This window comes from Tympanuchus pallidicinctus, unplaced genomic scaffold (assembly GCF_026119805.1).
Source record: "Tympanuchus pallidicinctus isolate F22 unplaced genomic scaffold, pur_lepc_1.0 scaffold2, whole genome shotgun sequence".
In the NCBI taxonomy this organism is placed as follows: Eukaryota; Metazoa; Chordata; class Aves; order Galliformes; family Phasianidae; genus Tympanuchus; species Tympanuchus pallidicinctus.
Window position 1 is genome coordinate 11,522,428 of NW_026294721.1, and position 21,623 is coordinate 11,544,050.

A 21,623-nucleotide genomic window follows, 5' to 3' on the forward strand; every position below is an offset into this window, starting at 1 on the left:
TTTCTCCAGTTTATCTCTGTCTTCAAGTTATATCTTATAAATCCAATTCAAAATTTAAATTCCTTGCAGTAGTGTCTGACCCACCTTAATGTACGTATATGGCATTCATCGTGGTAGGGCTCAAGACTTAAATTGTATCCTCGTTAGTAATTACCCAGAAATTGCTTCAGTATTTTAGCTCCTTGACTGCACAATGCTATCCTTGCTACGGAATTGCATAGCAAAGTTATAACTACTAATTAAATTATATAGTGCTCTTCCAAAAGGGATTTTCCAAATATAGAATAATCACTGTGAGAAAATTTTCAGAAAGAAATATAACACTTATCAAATCAGTGGAAAAAGTAAGATGCAAAACATTCTCTAGTGCTCAAGTTCCAAAATATTTTTGCCTATGGAAGTGTCTATGAATAAATCTATTCAGGTAATTGGTTTTGGAGAATACTGATTTCTACCTAATTCTATAATAATGGGCATAAACTTTGGGAGGACTTTTATTTTTAGGATTCATTTTATTCCTCTTTCTCTTAATGAGAATTGAATGCTGCAGAATTTTTATATCCTTACTTTGCTGTTTATAATTGACTTAAAAAAAAAAAAAAAAAAAAAAAAAATTCCCCGAGATTGAACAACAATTTTTTCTGTCCTACCTTATGATTTTGAGCGCCTGGGAAGACTCAAGAGTTTGGCTATTTTTGTTAGAAATTATTCCAATTGATAAGATACATTCATCCTTCCCAATTAAAAAGAAAAAAGTTTGTATATCTGAGCCAAGTTCATTGATGTATAGAGCACAGCTAATATCAGTCATTATTATAGTCCTGATTGTAGTGTGTGTTTTCTCACAAACATGATTATAGCAAGCTAATTTCCACTGCTAAATGAATGCTAAAAATACAAAAACGTTTCTCCCTGCTGGCCAGAGAGCAGTTGATCCAGTCATTAAAATACAGGAGTAAGTACTCTGGAGGAAGCTGAGATGATTAAGCACAATGTGCGTAAGAAAATAGTTATTTATCTAAGAATATGCTCTTCAGAGGAGCTGCGAAGCTCTGATTTAGAAATCACACTGGACTTGCATGGAGGCCACCAGAAGGATCTGAACAAGCTTTTACACTATTCCTCATTTCGAATTTACTTCAGAGCCTGTTGGAGTGTGTGCTGAGGGACTGAGCTGCAATGGCTGCATAGGAAATAATGTCTATTTTTTGGAGCTTTTGGCTCCAGCAGCTGCCACGAGCTCTTTTTCCTTTTGCTACACAAGAAGCCAGAGTCTGAGCAGCCCAGTGCTGTAAGTAGGTGGAGCCTTGCCTTCTTGTGGTCAGGAGCCTGTTGAGCTATGGGTGAAGCCAGACATACAAATAATGGTGATTTTGTGAAGGGCAGTGATTTGTTCCAGATCTGCTCTCAAGGCAGATATTAGCACAGGAGGTTCAAGAGCATACCTTGCTTTTTTGTTGTTTGTTTGTTTGCTTTCTACTTGAAGGCACTTGGAATATCAGTTTTCCAGCACCCACCACAGCTGTAAATGAACATCTCCAAAACCTCCAAGCTTTTCCTGTGCTGCTAAGTACTTTTCCATATGCAAGTGTTGGTGTAGCTACCCAACTGGGAAACAGAACAGTTCTCTGGGTCTCATTCAGCTGGTCACTTTGCATCCCAGTGTACCAGCATTTAGGTTTAGCGTAAGCTGCAAGAAATATGTTTTGAATTGTTTTGAATCTACAAGCAGAAAACATCTAAATTGATGGGATGGATGGATGGATTGCTGGATAGTATTTCCTCCACTAAGTACCTTCATGTCAATAGTGTACCAAGATCTATCACCATCCTTCCCATCTCCAAAAATCTACATTAAAAACTTTTGTATATATTTCGTTAATCATTTTGTCAAGACTAGTGATGAAAAGAGCTATTTGTATTTATGGTGGTTGGTAATTAAACATTTACTGTGCTGTGCCAATATTTAATTCACAGTGTAGAAGGAGCAAACTGAACAGAAGGTAAATCTGGCAGAGTTTATGGTAGAAAGATGCTGTGGGAATGTGTGTGTGTGAGCGGAACTGTAACACTGCAGAGCAAGTGGCATTGCAATAAAATGTTGTAGCAGCAAATTGCTTTTCCAGTTGTGTTAGACTTCTCTCTCTCTCTTCCCTGGAAGAGAAATAAGAAAAAAAGATTTTACCCTTGAAATGATGACAAGAAACAAAAAGAGACTTTGGGAGTTAGAATCACTGGCTGTTTTTGCAAAGCAATAAAGCCACAAAGAACAAATGAGTCCCAAGGAGTTTCTTTTGATTTCATGCTTATATATTCTACACTTTGTTTTTCCCTTCTGTCTCACAAAGTATTTTGTAGAAACCTTTCCCATTTATTTGGGTTGCATTGTTTTCATTTCTGCTGGAAAAGCAAGGCAGCACTCATTGCAAGTGACTGTTCTGGTATAAAATATAATACTACTTTTCCATGCGAGGATGGAAACTGTTTAAATGGCTCATTCTTACTGCTGCTGAAATGACCATGATCGTTCCTTTTTTTCTCATAACAATGAGACTGCATCTCTACAAAATGCCTATGCCATAACAAATATGATTCATCTGTCAATGACTGTGTATGCTGACTTTATACACCATGGAGGCAGAGCTACAGGGACATCCATCTGCTGAAGGAGAAAATCAAGACTGACCGAAGGCACCGTATCCTACAAGCATCTTTTTTTATTCTTATTTTTTGAGCCTACATCTGGCTAACTGAGCTGCAGGCATGTGCATTTTTGTTCAAGTCTGAAGTTCAAGGAGACAAATTCCATCCCAGAGCTTCTCAGGATTATTCCCAAGCCGCGCGACTTTCCTTCTAGTCATTGTTAGATTCCCACAAAGCTAAGAACAAGCTCACTTCTGCACCATTATCGGTGCTTCCCATGGTAGGACAGTTCTTTATAGTGTTAGAATGGAAAGATGAAAAGTGCATTGGGTCACCACAGTGTAGCCAAGAGTGTTTGTTGACCTGCACAGTAAGCAGATGAAGACAGTTATATGCAATGTAAGGTTCAGCTTGCAGTCAGGGAGGTGTCATGGACTCTGGATGCACCTGAGCATCAGTGCCATGAGTTTTTTTTAAAGTAGCAAAGTTGCTTGAGAAATGACTGTGTGGTGACAACTGTGAAATTAAAGCATTTGTGTGGGATTGCATTCGTGCATAACACTCTACAAACACATTCAAGGAGATGCCATCTATCAAATAACCAGGCTCATCTCAAAAACAGCTTAGTGAAGCATTGGCAAAAGTCCCCTGCAGCCAGCCAGATCAAACTGCAAATGTTCAAAAGACTCCTGCTGCTAATTGAATTCCACTTGCAGGAAAAATCCTTGGATTTTAGTGTGTCATTGATGAAACTCTTGTATTTTAAAGGCTGTGGATCAGGACTTGTTCAATAGACAGACTGCATAGTGGCTGGGTGTCTGTTAGCAAGCACTACAGCCCCACACGAGGAGCTCCACAAAGCAGATGCAGGCTGACATCCTCGTGAGTGACATCTCAGGAACATTTCATGCTTCATATATTACTGACCTTACCTCCTAAAGCTTTGTGGCTTTAATCTGTAATATCTGTTACAGCATGGATCCCGCAAATGAGAAGTGCAATTAATTTGTTTAGGATTGCTCTCATAAAATCTTTCATTTCTTTCTAGGATTGAGATCAAAGATCGTAATACATTTTAAATGAAACAGAGAAATAGGTTTTTCCAGATGTTATGTAAAATGTTACTCTGGAACTTCCAATGTGAAATAAACATTATTAATAATAATAATAATAAAGGATCGTTATAAGGAGTTATGATCATGAAACCGTTTATTCTGGGCAATGAAAGCCACTCTCTTTAAGACCAAAGCATCTCTACCCCTTTGTTTGATCCTATGATTTCAGTCTGTGCCAAAATTAAGCAAGTAAATCCACACTATGCTTATAACAGATGTAAAGTCTTTGCCTTAGTGCTTTAGTAAACTTCTCTGTTGTGGACAGGAACACCATATCATTTCATGGAGCCATAAAAAAATCTCTATTTTACGAAAAAAATTTTGGCGAAAAAATTACATATAGTGTGAAACAAAATTTTAAAATCTATTTGATTACAAAGAACTTTGTTTTCTAAAAGATAAAATGGAAACAATACAGTAAAAATAGGTTATTACAAATAAAATGCCTATCACTTCCAAAGGCTTAAATTATGTCTTAAAAAATTTGAAATGAAATTTGTTTACATAACTCTTAAAAAGAAAAGCACAATTGGACAGAACGAGCATGCATTTATTATCAAAATGTGGATGTACAAGTTGTAAAATACCATAAATGTATTAAATATATGAGATTGTGGATGCTATTCTTTTTTTTTCAATTAAAAAAAAGAGACTTCATCTAATCAATACTAAAGGATAATGTATGTTTCTTTCTATTCAAGACAGTTCTTGTCCAGAATAGATCCATGGAAACAGATTTCTTCACATTTATAACATTTAACTGTGGATCTGAGCAAATTCTTCGTGTTTTTAGCTCTCCTTCCTAAGCTGCTTTTCAGCTCAGGCTCAGTCAGTCTATAAAGATCTGTCTTTGTCATATTTATGAAACACTGCTGATGTGTCTGATCCTGCATCCACAAGAGTCACTAGCAACAGTTTGATTTGGCGTGGGTCACATCTCTCACTACACAGCAGAATGCATGAAGTTAAAGAACAAAATGAAGACATTCACGGTGCAACATTGCCAATGGCCTTCAGGTAGTCAAATGAAATTATTCAGTGTTTATCCTATTTGACACTACAATCATGTATTTACATCATGTACATCTGTTATAAACTCAACAGCAGATGTTTGGAAACAGCTGTGTCTAGCAGCTCCATGAAATTCAACATTGGATCATTTTAATTAATGGAGACAGAGAGGATAGCGTAAAGTCTTCAAGATAAAGCTGGCCCCAGTGCAACTTGTCTCTTGCAAATGGCCAGAAACATGGCAATATTTGAGAGGCTGCCTAGTGAGTTGTTTCAAGTTTTCTTCCAGGATTTTGAAAAGGAAAGTCAAACTTATAAAACTGCATTTTGTTCTTGATGGTCTCTTTTTTCCAATGGCAGAGTCAGAAGAACAGTCTTAGATGGAAGTTCTCGGCCATTTTCTCTGTGGACTTGCCCTCAGCTGGGGATCCTGCAGGAGGACTGATTGCTTGGGATCCAAGGGGTGAGTATGAAGGCATGTGGGAGAGGATTCTTCCTCACCCCCAGGTGAAAGCCTGTGTGGAGCTGTAGCTCACTAGCTGCTGCAGCCTCTTGTACAGCCATGTCCAAGCAAGTTGTTGTTACGTCCATCTTGAAGCTTCCCATGGCTCTGCAAGGATGCTCTGCTGTCTGTGCTGGAAGTCTGCCCGCTTTGATCCTGCTGCCTTCTTAGTCTGCCAAAAGTTACAAACATCAACAGATTTACAGCTCTGACCTGCAGGTAACTGAATCAGCATAACTGTTGCTGTCTGTCCTATGGATAACCACATATACCTGTGTATAAAATAGATTTCCACAACATTCAATCTCTACTAACTTTCCTAGCTTTTATTGTATTAAATGCCTTTGAATTCCTTCTCTCTTCCTATGTACAGTCAGGTCTTGGTTAAATCCTGCTCCTATCAAAGCAAATAACTAGCAGAGGATTGTGCTTTCTCTGGTCACCTCTATCTAGATGTAGCATGACAAAGTCTCTACCAGCACAAGAAAACGTGTCCAGTGAATACATATTCATGTGTAGCCTCATAGGTGGTTTCATGGAACAACAAAAATCCTGCATTATATAATCTCCTCTAGGCACCGTTTTCCAGAGAACAGCTGCAGACCTGGTGGCACCAGCAATCCTCACCAATAATTTATCATCGAACTCAATACTTCTGTTCAACACTGGTATCAACTTCTCTGATTTTCCAGTGACTCTTTTGATACTTAATGTAGTTTTCCAAATACAAAGACATAAGTACTTCTGTAAAGAAGTGGAAGATTCATGGGGAAGCTGTTGTAGAAATCAATTTTTGAAAATACAAACTATTGTTTTGGGTTGTTGTTTGTTGTTTTTTTTTTAGGGGGGGGATTTTTTTCTGATTGTTCTTTAAAAATGATGAACAGCTGGTCATGTATTCCCAAAAAAGGCACTAGGAACTGTCACTGGAGATGCCATGGGAGAAACACTTTGTAACAGAGACCATAAGTGATACCATATACTCCAGAAATACCTTTGCAAGTAACACTGAATACATAGAAATTATTTAATAAAAAACATGTAAAAGTGTAATGTAAATTGTGAGTTTTAAAAGAGTAAAATAAAAATATAGAGACATCAACTGACAACTGAGAACAGAATGTAAAAAAGCATGAAAATTCTGCCTTAGCTAAATGGATGTCTAAGGAAGAATATTTAATTTTAATGAAAAACACTTTCCAAATAGATAAAGATTAAAAGAGCACAAACACTGGCACATTAAATAAAGAAATATAAGTCAGACTAAATAATAAAAATGAACTCAGCCTACAGAGGGGAGGGGAATCAACACTTTGAAAGGGTTGATAATTGCAGGATGAGGGGAAATGGTTTTAAGTTGAGGGAGAGGAGATTTAGGTTGGACTTCAGGGGGAAGTTCTTTACAGAGAGAGTGGTGAGGTGCTGGAACAGGCTGCCCAGAGAGGCTGTGGATGCCCCGTCCCTGGAGGTGTTCAAGGCCAGCTTGGAAGGGGCCCTGGGCAGCCTGGTTTAGTATTGAATGGGGAGGTTGGTGGCCCTGCCTGTGGCAGGGGGGTTGGAGCTTCATGATCCTTGAAATCCCTTCCAACCCTGGCCATTCTGTGATTCTGTGAACTTTCAAATGAACTTCAACAAATGATCAAGAAAGGATTTTCACCCAAGTGTCCTAGGAAAATTGAAATATATAGCTCCTGTACAGCAGTGGAGTATGTAACTTACTGTTGAAACTATCTTGGCAACAAAGGATGGAACATAACGAATATGATGGCATGGTTTTTATTTTATTTTACAGTGGCTTCAAAGGAGATCTGGAGAACTACCAAGAAAGTAATTGAAAGTAATTGAATCAGACAAAGACTTGAACCACTTCAGGGTTTGAGATACTGGCTCTTTCAAGACCAAGGTATTTGTAGACATCAAAACAAATGGCCACAGTGCTTAGAAAATCTTGTAGAAAATCGTGGGTTACAGACCTGTGCTAATTAGTGGGATGATGCAATTTTTGGAGACCGAGGAATCGTTGCATTGGTCTCTGTTGTCAGCAACATGTAAATGTTTTCCCCTGATTTTTTCTTTAATATTTATTTTGTCTGTAAAAATCTGAAAAAGCAAGCATTCACTGTACCCTTACAATTAAGGGGAAAAAGAAGAAGCCTCTCAGTAACAGCAGAAAGCAGAAAAACATGTGTTTTTTAATGAAAATCACTCAAACTGGCATAAAGGTAGCATTTAAAGGTTCAAAAGACACCAGTGGCTAGCCTCAAACTTCCCAATTTGGTTTCTATTTTTTGATTTATTTCCATTTATTGTCTTTTATTCTGTCCCTACTCCCAAGGGCTGCTATTAAAGCATATTTAGATTATGGAGTTTGGAAGTGGTAAAGAGTACATTGTTTTAGCAGTGTTTCATTGTATTCTCTTAACAGAAATTTTCTGTGTCTGTATCTAGATTCACTACCCACATGTACAAACTATCAATGTAAGCAACAGGTTATTAATCTAATGATGCAAATAAAATTTAACTCTTATTTAATATTTAATAAATTATATATCCCTTTATTGAGTGTTTAAAATATAATATTTTATTGTAAGGAGTTATTATGGGTAACAAATACCTGCCAGTATGTCCTGGGGATGTAAAAATATATCAAGATTCGGGAGGTATTGATTCTGTTTATACCGAAGGAGTACAGAAGGTGTTAATGAGTGGCCATCCTCTGGGCAAATTGCAGACATTTTCTGTCCCTCAACCTCTCTCCCTGCAAGTGAAGAAAGTGTAAAGGGGTGAAGCTGAAATGGAAAAGTGTTTGTCCAGAAATATCATATGGATTGGAGCTAGTCATAATTCTGGGTCCAGCAACTGGTGGCTAAGAACTAGCAAAAAAAGAACATGTATAAAAATACAAAGTCAAGGAGGGGAGATCGATTAATTACTGGTATGGAAGATATGAAAAAGGAAATGGAGACTTCTAAAACTAAGGCAAGCACCTGATGAAACCTGGTAGCAAACTTGGGAACCACCAAGTAGCAGATTAAGGCTCCGCTCTATATACCAGCTGAAGAAAATTATTGAAATTTTGTTTTTGGGCTGTCTAATACAATATGTTCAATGTAAAAGGAAGAAAAGTTATAGATTCAATGGTCATGATTTCAGATTTGTAAGAGACTAAGAAACAGGAAACTCTCTGAACAAAAAGATTTAGCTGGTCTTGGAGACATTACTGGGGGTGTTCTCTCTTCCCCCAAACACTGAAATTTGAGAAAAATAAATAAAATAAGGCAATTATTCTGTACTTTAATATAGCTCCAAAGTGCAGAGAGGCTCGGGTCAAGACCTAAACAAATCTCACCACAGCAGCAGTGTGTGAACAAGTAGTCTCTTCAATTAAATGTTGGGCAATTTCAGAAGTGAACCTCACCCTTTTTTCATGCATTCTTGATCACTTGATGCCAGAGCTGGACCACTTTTCCAGCAGATATTGTCAACTTTACAAAAACACGAGTAGGTCAACACAGTCCCTGTGATCCTGGCAAAATAAATGCACTCTGGGCCAGTCTGTTTAAAAAATGGCACTAGTGCAATAAATCATTTGTCGGAAACTGTTTTCTAGTGAATGACTTATCTCTCCTTCAAGCTGATGCAGCCACAGCCTGTGATAACTTGATAAAGACACAGGAGAAATGAATGGCTTACAGGGAACATAGTTGTTGTAGTTTTGAACCATATAGTTATTCCTTTGCTGAATGCTATGAATAGAGGGTAAATAGTGAAATGGCCAGCTGTGGATGAAAAGAGTGAACAAATGGCTTTACTGGATAGTCATACCCGAAGAAAAAGCCTGCAGGGAAAAGAAGCTGAAAATGAGTTACCACAGTGTCTGTTAAATTTATTTCACAACAATTCTGTACAAATGGATAAGTAGGTTCAAATATAGTTACACTGGAAATTAAGAGTGGTTCTGCTGAGCCAAAGAATAGATAAGCATAGATATCCTTGCCATCACCATGGATCCACACAATTTCAATAGTGTGCAACTATGAGTATTGAGCAGCATGTTCTCCAGTAGCGAGGAAGGAAGAAGCCTCAGAAATGTGAAAATAAAAACAGCAGCCATCAAGGTTAAAAATTCTACCAGCAGAGAGAGAATTCAAGCCAGACAGAAGCACCACTCCACGTATACCAGGTTCCACACGACACTTTTTACTACGTTAAATTTGTAAGTGATTTTGCCAGATTTGCAAAGCACTGTCCTGAATATGGAAGAAAGAAAATGCTGTGAGTAGATCCTGGAATTTGCTTTATCATTTCTAGGTTTAGTATCTTGTCTTAGCCTGTTAATATTTCAACCCCCTTTCCAGTAAAAACAAATGCATTTGCTTTTGGTTTGCGGAAAGGGAAGGCATAGTAAGTCAAATTTTAGAAATTATGGCTTTATTGCAGGATAAAGAATTCAACTAAGGGAAACCTTTACATCTCCTGAAATAAACCCTTGAGAGTAGATAAGCCTGTAGAAAATTTTATCCCAGTTATTCTTCACAAAGAAGAGGTTTGAGGTCCAAAATGAGCAAGTATGTCTATACTAGGGGGGGACAGATTTCTAATTAGTTAGAAACACTCCTCAATTCTATGATTTATCAGATACACTTAAGTACTGTTGATCTCTTCTGCAGATGGTCTTGCTGGGAGGCTAATTATGAACATGTCAAAATCAAGAGGGAAAAAAGAAACAATGAAAAAAGCCCACCCATTATTGCTGTGCTCAATGTTTCAACAGTACATCACTATGCGTATCACTGATTTGTCTATAGGGAAGATACAGAAGTTATAAGGGGGACATACAATATTTTTTGGATATCAGTTGGTAAATATAGATTCCTTGTAGCTGGTATCCCTTCAAAATATAACACTAAATATTTCCGTTCTTAACATAAAAATCCATCAATGAAAGTTTCTAAGAAAGTTAGAAGAAGCCAGACAGATATATATACAGGTATTGTTTGGATATGCTCCTAAAAACGTGGAAGTTACGCCACATAACAAAAATGATGGGCATTCTGGAAAATATCCAGCAATACTGCAAAAACCCCAGTGAAATACAAAATCATTTTTACAGAGTGGTATAATGCTATGAGTGGTAATGAGTGGTATAATCCATGAAGCATGAGAAACCCTACAGCAGCAAAAACTAATGGAGACACTAACAAATTTGCAAATACTCAGTGTCTCTAGACAAGACATAGGCTAGCTGTAGATAGCCAAGACTGAAGTGGGATTTCTTGACACTGTTCCCAGTCAGAAGGTGTTAAAAAAAAAAGGCTTCAGTGGGATTTTGAAATCTAACTTCAACAATAAAACTTATTTCTTCCCTGTGAAACAAGTACAGAGCATATCCCTGTGTTCCTTAAATTTCAAAGTGGTTTTATGCAGATAAACTTTTTCTGAGAAACATCAGAAGGATTTGGACTGTGAAGACTCAAATAGACTCACACTATCACCTAAAGTCCAGAATCACCGTTGGTATTGCTAATCCAGAGTGTGATAGAAAGTATAAATGGAAAGCTGTTGGCTTATTTGAATATTATATATCTCTGTAAACATTAAGAGGGGAAATATGTTTTTTGTTCACATCTCCAGTCTAAACACTGAATATGCAGTGACAAATGGGAGGTAGGAATTTGAAAGTTAACAATATTGGTCATTGCAGCTCATTTTTTGGGATGTCTCTCCCTGCAGCCCCCAAAAGACTCTATTCCATTGTTTTGATGCTGACTAGAAATGTTCATGGCACCCATAATCTATCATGCTTTAACCAGAAGAACAGATTGACTTCCCCAATAATGTGGAAAGCTTTTTCATTATTAAAAAATCTCTTGTTTAAGCTTTATAGGAGCTTGTGCCCTGCAGCAGAAGTGCCTATGCTACAAAATCAGGGAGGTTATTTGGCAGTAATATGTGTAGGTCCTGTGGAGTGCCCATGTCTTTTCAAAAAATAATGCATTTTGTGCATGTGAGTCTTATATTTCATTTTGAAAACTTCTCCCACTATTTTCTGCCATCATTTTATCATCAGTTGCAGGCAATGATTGTAGAACTATTGATAACTTAGCAGCTTGCTTCTCATCTGGCTGCCACTGTGGAGAATATGAATTGAGTTTGATACATGGACACTTAATTTTCTGCCTGCATTTTTGAACATTTTTCTTATAAATTATCTCTTGTTGTGTTCTGTTTTGGTGTTTTTTTTTGCGAAATTGAAGAAGCTGACAGCATTTTGCAGTTATAAATGAGTGCTACTCTTTCATATTTCCATTACTCTTCTTACTAGTTCTTATCTGCCAGGTTTTTCATTCAGCTACATTTGTTTTCTTAAAGTAAAATAAAGAACAAGAAAGAAGAGAGCAAAGATCACCTGATGATTTTTTTTTTTATTAACTGAATGAATAAAACTGGGAAGAATATTTTTACTTTCCTAAATGAAAGAACCAGCAAATATATCAGAATGGAGTGGAAATTCATGTATTTGGCTTCTTCTTTTAAAAAGCTAATTAAAATGAGTTTGTAAGTTGATTAGAAACTCAGGAATTTTGCTTATTTTACATTTCCATCCATAAAGATGAAAACATTAATTTTGCCCAATGTAAATATTACAGAAGCATGTTAACAAAAAAAGAGCAAACGTGACACTTCTGGATTGTCCTCACAGGACATCTTCTTGGTCCAAGTCACAGATATAATTGTGACCTTTGATTCTTGTGTATAATGCCCAGGTTTACAGAGTGAGGACATGGTGTATGACTTGGATACGTAAATAGAGGTAAGTCTTGATGTTATCTTGTCAATTATTTAGAAATTTCCCATTCTGAAAAGAAGACTTTTGATTCCATAACAGTATGTATCAGAACCACCTGATAAAATAGTTCTTCATAGGATTAATTTACCTACTAGCCTGATTATCTGCCAAACTGTTCATTGATGTCCCATTCTGTCAATGGTATCCAAGAGGGCTTTCAAGACAGAAAACAAATTGAGTTCTCCACATTTAGGCATTGGCCGCATTCATACCAGAGGATAAAATAGTGGAGGGATAGGTGCCTGGAATCTAAGCAATGCACACTAGGTTGCATCCTTATGGATAAACTCTCTAATCCTCAAAAAAGGGCTTTTGTTTTCCAAGTAGTGGTTGGACAGCCTTTGGTTGATGCTGATCTCTGAAATATGAAGGACATCGCTTTAGAGAATGATCATAGCCTGGGAAAAACACATGGTAGGGACCGTGCTAACAAATAGGCAGTATGGAAGACAAAAAACAGCAATGAAGGAGGAAAATGAAGAATAAGAAAGAAAGGACAGTAGAAATGGAAGGAGAAATACACATCTGAAAAATGATAAATTAATTTAAAGAACGCCAAATTTGGATATCTAATTAAGTAAATTAGCTAATTACGCAGCCAATTAAAACTATCCCGTGAGACAGTTGTATATAGTTAATGTGCTTTTTTATTTAAAAAAATAAGTCTTTACAGAAGAGGAGCAGTAATCATAGCAGAGTTAACGCTGGGCTCTTCTTTGTCTTGTGTACAGAATGATCTCAGCAGTTTTCTCACAAAAACAGGAATCTCAGAAAAGTGCTTGAATTTGTAAGGATTTTCCAATGAAAACTGAAGGCCCAGTTGTACTCTGTACCAGAGGAAGCTGGGAGAAGATCCTTGCTGTAGGATAGACTAGAGCAAGACTCAATACTCATCACACAGCAGTGTAACTGTTGCTTGTTTTTAGCCTCTTGTCAGCCAAACTAGACATATATGGCTCAAATGTAGTTTTTCCCACAGTGGTGTTCAGTGCCATATGAGGTACCTCAATTAGCACAGAAAGCCTGTGAGCGTTGGACTGGCAGCTAGGCATTTATTTTCAGTGAACCCAGAGCTGTGGAATGGATTTTATACCAGCTAACTGTAGTCAGCTGAAAGATTAACTCAGGCTCTCAGAAAAAGATAGAGGAACTGACATAGAATAATGAGTTCCAGTATAAGTTTTCTTATGTATGTGTCACAGACCTATCCTGAGAGATACATCTCTCCTCAGTGATAACTAACAGAGCTTAAACTAAATGAACAGTTTTAAATTGATTAGTTTAGAGGAATATGGTCTTGTTGCATCTCCAGAAAAATACTGTTCCTCTCTGTACACAAACTCAGGGCTCCTGTCTAGCAGCTGCATAAATTCAGCACACACTGCACTGCTTAGCAGAGCCAATTTGCTTCTGGATTGGAGTTAATTTACACCTACACTGTTCAGGCATGCAGAAACTGAATAGTCCCATAAACCTAATACATAGCACAAGCTGATAAATACTGCCAAGAGCTGGTAAGGAAGTCACCCAAAAGCACAGGGGTGCAATTACTTGTTCATCCATGCAGACGTGCCATCTAATTCCAATTTGTTTCAGTTTCTTTTGAAAATCTTGCACACACCCTTTGGAGTAGGAGTTCTGCATCTAACCAATATTTAAGTCTGTCTGCCTTTGACTCTAAACATGTCCTCTTAGTGCTGTTTGCTTCAGTGGAAACAACCACAATCTCAGATCTGTTTTCTACACACTCTGTGACACATGTGTTTTGACAGCACACTCAATTACCTTGCATTCATTCAAATAACTCTGTTTTAACTCCACTGAAATTTAAGTGACAGAGGCATAGACTAAAAGGTGTGTTTTATTACAGATGGATATGAAAAGTTAAATTTTGGAGGAAGTGTTCCCATGTAGTGCAGATGTGTTCTTGTACCATTGACACTCATGACATTTACTCCCACTTTTTCTTCAAACCCTTCAGAAAATATGCTTCTACTACGGGTAATTGATTCAGGTTGATGGTTCCTGTTGAGTAATTATTCTCAGTAAATGCCTGTGAATATAATTTTTTATCAACCAGTAATTTGTAATCAAGCATAAAGAGTTCAGGTGCACATACAAAGTGAATGACATGTGAAATACTGGTACGTGGTAGTCAAGTGACAAATTATACCAGATGCTGTAGTATGTTCACCTACAATGTCTTGAAATCTCAGGTTTACCCTGGGAATTAATAAAGGAGAATAAAAGAAAAGATGAAGTAAATGAGTGAAAACAGCAAGCAATATACAGCCATTTACGAATATTAAAGTAAAAAAATGGATAAACACCAACATTAAAGTTGTGCTTAGACTATAAACAAATTACAAATGGGTTATTTGCTGTCCAAGACCAGATCCATCTTAAATAGTATGTGTTTTGCTCAGCCACACTGTAAAATGTGATACGTTTTTCTATCTTAGATATATGTTTGTGGATTCACATGCACAAGAAACAAGAAAACAACTCTAATTTTCCCAGTAACATATTGGTGAATAGGTTCTGTGGGAACAGAAGGAGAAAAAATTGCTAGAATCCAGTTTACAGACTGCAAACATATGCCCATGACTAAGGATATTTTCTCAGCAGTGAGTGCCAATATTATTTGTCAGATAGGTGTTTCCTGGCCTGCTTCCAGCGTATTTCTCGAAAGATACAGAGTAGCCCTCCTGTAAAGCTGTGTCACAGTCACTGAATTGACATCTTCTCTTTCTTTATTCTTCTGGTAGAAGCTTCAAGGTAGGCTGATCCTTTAGGTCACGTCCAAATGAGATACACGTGGAGGAAGACATCTCCTAGAGGTAGGAATCTAAAGGTAGATCTACTTCTTCACAGAAACATCCTCAAACATAGATTTTTCCATTGAGCCTCTGGAACTTAGAGCATATTACAGAGGGAGCTGGAGTGAAGACGCCAGTTAACAGGCAGCAGATAACAAACTGATAACAGTAAGTGGAGAACTTATATGCAAATGATAGCATGGTGCCTGTAAAAAGCCTGTTCCTTTGCAGTGATGATCATGCACATTTGCAGCTCTCTGTCAGTGACCCCACATGGCAGATTACCACCACTAAGCAGGACTGGACAGAAGGGCAGTGACCCATCGCTGAGATGTTGCCATTCAATCATATCTTGCTTTTTGTTTTTCCCTTTCATCCCTGTCCCTACTGCTGGGGAGAGGATCCTGGATCAGAGATAAGGGGGGAAGATCTTAGCTATGACAATTTCGTTGCCCAGCAGCACCAGTTTCCTTAATATAGCATCTCTAACCAAAACTGCAGGTTCATGACAGCTATGAAGTCAATAATTTAAGGATTAATTAATGACACTTTATAAGGTGGGAAGCTGGCCTGGCTCAGTAAAAACTCTCAGACTGGAATAAGTGCCTTGGAGGTGACTAATTCAGCCGTACTTTTCTCCTGTTCTTGCTAAAACAGGTTTCCAGGAATCAGTCTGTGAGTTTCCAGGGAGCAATCATAGCCTGCACTGACCTCCCTGCTGTCTCATTTCTCTCCACTTTTTCTTCACAAAGATTTCTCTGCCAAAATCCAAAACTTAGAATCACAAAAAGTCTAGCTCTTCTGCAGCCTTTTTATTCCCTGAAGAAGAAATGCCCTCACCCACAGAATCACAGAATCACAGAATGACCCAGGTTGGAAGGGACCTCAAGGATGATGAATCTCCAAACCCCTTGCCACGGAGACCTGGTAGCTCACTTCTGACCACATAGCATAATTTCAGCCTTCAGTTAATCAGTCACCAAACCTCCCTGCTCAATGCCTGGGGAAAGTTGTTGCCTAACACAGGGATCTGTGGAAGTCACTGAATTGAGTCTGAACCCAGAGCTGTCCAGGTTAGACATTGAGGTGCACCCACAAGACTACTTATTATAATATATTATATTATGCCCCAGACAGAACACAGGAAAATGATCTCTAGGTGGGTTTCACAGGAACTGGGTGCTTGACGTATCCACAAAAAACAGGAGACAAATTGAGTCTTACCTAAGTCTCTTACTGTCCTAAATTTGCTCTACTTTCGCTATTTCTAAAAAGGAGGTGTATGCATACATACATATATACATACATATACATACATACACAAATTACTGTGTAAAACTTGTGTTCTTATGCAGACTCCAGAAGAACACTTTATAAGCAGTGAGATAACATAAAAGCACACACAAACATCCCATCTAATGCAGATTTCCATCTCAGAATGGCCCATTTTATATGAGAGTGGACATCAAAAAACAAGACAAATGGAGATAAATGTCTGCAGTGGCATATCCTCTTTTCTGCGGACACTTCCAGTCTTCCTGAACCAATAAGCATATCAGGGGTCTTAGATATCATGAACATTTGTGGACATGAAAACAGACAAAGAGAAATCGTAGAAGTAATCTCTTGAATAACTGAAATAATAAGTCCTAATTATTGAATAATTGTGATGTATTGTGAGGTCATCATTTATCATATATATGATTTCTTTTCAGTGTAACTTAGAAAAAAATGTATTATATTTTGCTTAGAATCATAAAATTTAGGTACATTTCCAAATTCAGATGCATATAAATGAAGATGATTTTGCCTTTCCCCTGCCTATGTGAATTGACTTTTGATTTGTTTTCATGAGGTTCATTTCTGGTTGTCTGCATTGCTGAGGCTCTACACTAACTATCCTGAACCTCTGGTCCTCTCCATTGCTTTGACAATGAGAATACTCTGATACAGGTGTCCCTTCCCCCACAAACTTTCATTCCTGAAGATGGATGTTAATTTAGTGAAGTGTAGCAACCACAATCATGTGTCTGCTTGCTTGAGAAAATTTCAGCTATTTTTTTTCTAGAAGGCTTTGAAAATGAGATTTCAAATATTCATGAATCTTTTTTTTTCTTTCCTTCCATGAAACTGTGAAAGAAACACATTATGGAAAGTTTCTGTATGACCTCTTTTTCCTCAAAACTGAAGTTGAAGGTACACCTGTAGAAAGATGATCAGCTGAGACTTGCTAGTGCTTAAATCTTTAGGCAGCTTGGTTTCCCAAGGAAGTAGGAACATTTGGACAGGTAATACTAAACCAGTAATAATGAGTGGTAAACAAAGGAAGAAGTGAAAGAGTCTGTTTGGTCGCATGGTGGTTATTGGCACCAAAACAAAAACAAAAACAATCTAGGTTTGATCATGCTGAGAAAGGTATGTTTTCAATTGTGTGAGATTCCAAGAGAAATCTTCCAAAGCAGACATATTTTTTAAAAAAGGGATGATAGATCAGTGGAGAGCAGCACAAAAAAAAAAAGCTTGAAAAGTTCAGATAGAGATAGACTTCAGATGAATCAAAGGTAGAAGAAAAAATTTGTGCCTTAGCCTCAGCCAAAAAATTTTCAGATATTATGGGGATTGTAAAATTATAGGTATCTCCAAAGAAACTAAATGACATAAAATACCTGTTAAGAAAAGCACATTCAATAAGAGATATTGCAAATCATTATGAGTGTTCAATTGCAATCAAACTGCAATGGAAGAGAGCATTTGGGGACCCTGAATTTGAATCTGAAGGAAAAGGAACTACAAAAGAAGTGAACATTAATTTGATACAGAGAATATTATGTTTTTTGCATATGACATGGACAAAATCAGAAAATAAGATTTTAAGCATCTTAATATATCTAAGGTATTGTCACTCAGCCTTTACTCTTTATTCTGGAAGTGAATTGCCCTCTGTACAACTACAGCTGCCCAGTGTCTATTAGGAAAGCACTAGGTATGGCCAAACATTAAGTAGCATAGCAAGAAAAAAGAGGGGTTGTGCACAGCAGACATTCAACTGTTTCAAATTGTGACATAATTTTTTTGTGTAGTTGTTTTTAATGACTACTAAAAATACTACTAAAATACGGAAATTTTCCTAATTGCTCCATCCCTTTAATTAAAGTCAGTATTCAGAATTTGAGTCCATTTTCATATGCCTTGTATATATATAATGCATGTTCTATTTAGTAATATGTGGCTCTATGATTTTAATTTCATTACTAGTCTGATAATTTTGATGACAAGTTTGTGAAGCATTCAGCTGAAGGATTATTCTGCCTGAGGTGCAGATATTTCCTGTGTTTCCTCTGTTCGTTATTTGCTCACCTCTTTAATCTTTAAGACATCTTTCAGGGAGAGGAAGAGGCTCAGGAACCATAAAGGATAAGAAATGAGGTTCTTCTACAAGAAAATATTGCTTCTGCTTCTTCATTTTGTGCTATTTCAGGTTTTGAACATTCATAAGCAAATGCAGATGTATATGAAGATTTCTTTAGTGATTACAGCACTAAAATAGCAAGATAATCCATGCTCAGCTTTCTAATGAAGCTAAAAAGAAACATCATGGCTTTATCTGTACAATATTTTATTTATTGCCTGAAGAAAATATAGCCTACAGCTTCTAAATAAGATCAGCTTCTCGAAAAATTGCTAGCAAGATGCCTTCAGATACTGCATAATATCTGGTGCTGCATTTCTAGATATAATAAAGCTCTATCTGTTGTAATAAATTTTAAAACAGAAAAATTCCATTCGTCAGCAGAAAGAGCTAAACAAGTCCCTGAAATCAACATAAGATCATAATCTCCAACCAAGATCCAGTACATTCTAGACCATAGTCCATTTAGTTTGTATTTGAAGCTAAGAAAGAGACTTTGCTGCTACTCTTACAGAAGAATACAAAAGATTTTCTCCATCACTTTTGAACTTGGCTTACAAAAGGCTGTTTTTCTCATTTTATGTAGTACTGGGACAGTGTGTAATCGTGTCTTAAAGGTATGTGCTGATACTTCCTCATGCTCATTTTCCTTAAACCATTCCTGTAAATACCCATGACTATATACTGAACTTTAGAATGCAATAGAAAAATAGAAATGTGTACACTCTGTATTTGCTAACATCGATTTTCACTTTCTATACTTGCCAGCATTAACTCAGAACCATAGAATCATTAATGTTGGAAAAGACCTCTAAGATCACCTAATCCAATCATCAATCCATCACCAGCATACCCACTTGCACTGCTTAGTAACACTTCAGTCAGTCTCTTGATTTTTTTCTGCATTTTTTTTAGCGTAGTGAGCCTTATTTTTAACCCTAATGCTTCATTTGTTCCCCCTTAATTGCACCCTGTCAGTTCCTGCTTGTCTTCTGAGTTTCTCCGAATGAAAATGAGTATGATCTATTTCAAGATTTGCAACATCTGTTGTAAGTTTAAAGGTATATATTGAAAAAGAGAGACAGCCTTAGAATATCAGTGAGATATTCTATAAAAACAGTCTGCTTTTCCTAGCAAATATTTTACAAATAATGAATTGCAAGACATAGAACTGGAATGGTTAATTCTACACTCTATCAGGACATTACTATATGACTCTACATTGCTCAACCAGTATTTTTTCCTAGAATATTTCTAGCTTGAGGATTTGCATTTTTTTTTCTCTTGAAAGAGGCTACATTTTAAAAATTGTGATTACTTTTAGCATATTTTCAAACAGCTAGACTGTGTAATCAACTCTGCTTAATGCAGAGGACTATGGAGGAATATCAAAGCATCTGACTGTGTTAATCTGAAACTAATTTAAAGCTGTGCTTGGGATTAACACCTGTAAGACTGATATGATCATTTATTGGATATTGTCTTTGTAGGAACAGCTAATGCCTTTCAACATCCGCAATTGTTCCTAAGAATTCTACTCATCATATAACTTTGGAAATCCAGGTAAATACCTGGTCAGGACAAATAAAACCACTGAACATACTTGAATGAAACTGAAAAATGGACCAAAACCACAAACAATTCTCCTGTTGTGAGTTATATCCATGTATGGTAACTGTTGAGTCATGGCCTGAACCACTGATTGAGCACCTGGGGAAAGATTCTGGTCAGCACTGGGAGCACAGGTGAAGGCAATTCAGCTGTGTGACCAGAAGGGCTGCAGCCTGGCTGCCTTAGACCTCATTTAAGGGCTGACTGCCCTTCCTTGTGAGGTTTCCCTTGCAAGCCTAGAGCTTCAGAGATGGGTAAGTACTTTTTCTTTGTAACCCCTTTCTATTGTAGTAGTCCCTGTGTCGTTACACCTCCTGTATCACCATTCCATTGTGCTGATCTTTCTGCGTGTTACAATCCATAATAGAAGCAGTTCTACAGTGGCTTAGACTCGAACACAGTAAGCTATCTGAAATGTAGTGTATTAAAAGGACAGGAACAGTATTGATATCTTGATACTCAGACTTGCATTTCTACTGATTCTCCTTGTCAGGTAAATGTGAAGTGCTCTCTCTGTTTATGATATACCTTAAATATCTAGCTTTACTGAAAAAGCATCTGATTAAACAACCTGTTTTATAGTGGTGGAGTACGAATAGGGTTGTCAAGTCAGAACCCTGTCATTGATATTGTTAAAACTGCATGGGCTTTCTCTTCTCTTCTTTTTTTTTTTTTTTTTTTTTTTCCCTTCTTCTTCTCTGAGTTCTAAAAAAAGCCCAGTCCCTTGCATTGTATTCCCTTTCCTTAATTGTTAATGGCTTCTCTGGAGCAGTGTTAGGGACACTGATGTTATCTTTCTAACTACTTTTACCATAAGCACTTTTGCTTGCTTTCAGAGATGAAACTACAAAACTACTGCACTGGAGTCTAAGAGGATGAGATGAGTAGAAAGCCAGGCTTTTAGCTCTGCTAATCACATCATTAATCGCTTTTCTTTAGAGTAGGAGAAAAAAATCATTCTCAAATTAATTTCAGTAGTGAATGGTAAAGAGGCATTAAGAAATGCACTTACTTCTCTCTGTTGAATATGATGAATTCTTTCCTAACAGTTTCCAAGCACTGCTGCAGGTGTATGTTCTTTAAAAAACAGCAGGAATAGGTTGATTAAAAATGACAGAAAATCATAGACAAGATCACACCTACAGAAACAGTACCAAATAAAACAGCTTATGAATGAATGCTACCAAAAGGTGTTTTGAAGATTCTTTATAAGTGGGCCCTAAAAGTGCAATCATTCTTTCTCTGTTTTGAGAGCTGTTCCCCACAAGGAATTCCTGGGAATTTTTAACTTTGATAACTCTAAGAAAAATGGATTTTGTAATCATTCAAAATTATTGGGAGAAGCAAGATAATTCATTAAAAAGACCCTAATGAAATAAAAATTCAAATTTGAGGAATGGTTATTTCTTTGTCTCCTTAAAGGTTTAAGACTCCTTAAAGTCTCCTAAAAGGACTGTTTATTCAGTATGTCTTTCTATGTGGAACGCATGAGTAAGGCCATGAAAGATAGCTTTTAAATGTTTATAAGTAAGAAATATTTAACTGTGTACTTCTCATTTTTGGTACTAGTAGGGAATAAATACTCCTAAATGTCTGGCCATGTGTGGGAAGCATATCTGCAACTGGCAACACTTCTTTTTATACTTTAAACTGGCATCAGTGA

At 37.1% G+C, this 21,623-nt stretch overlaps 2 protein-coding genes across 2 annotated transcripts in view; one reads left to right on the forward strand and one right to left on the reverse strand.

The window, feature by feature from the left end:
- STX18 (syntaxin 18) overlaps positions 1-21,623 on the forward strand; it is a 540,575-nt gene that overhangs the window by 83,642 nt on the left and 435,310 nt on the right. The gene's annotated exons all lie outside the window — the stretch shown is intronic.
- The window catches only part of STK32B (serine/threonine kinase 32B), a 150,770-nt gene continuing 131,532 nt past the window's right edge, over positions 2,386-21,623 (reverse strand). Inside the window, exons 11-12 of the mRNA XM_052681669.1 lie at positions 20,973-21,037; positions 2,386-5,443 (exon numbers count right to left, since the gene is read on the reverse strand). Of these exons, the coding sequence (XP_052537629.1) occupies positions 5,305-5,443; positions 20,973-21,037 (204 nt within the window). The 3' untranslated portion in view covers positions 2,386-5,304. The remainder of the gene's footprint in view (positions 5,444-20,972; positions 21,038-21,623) is intronic.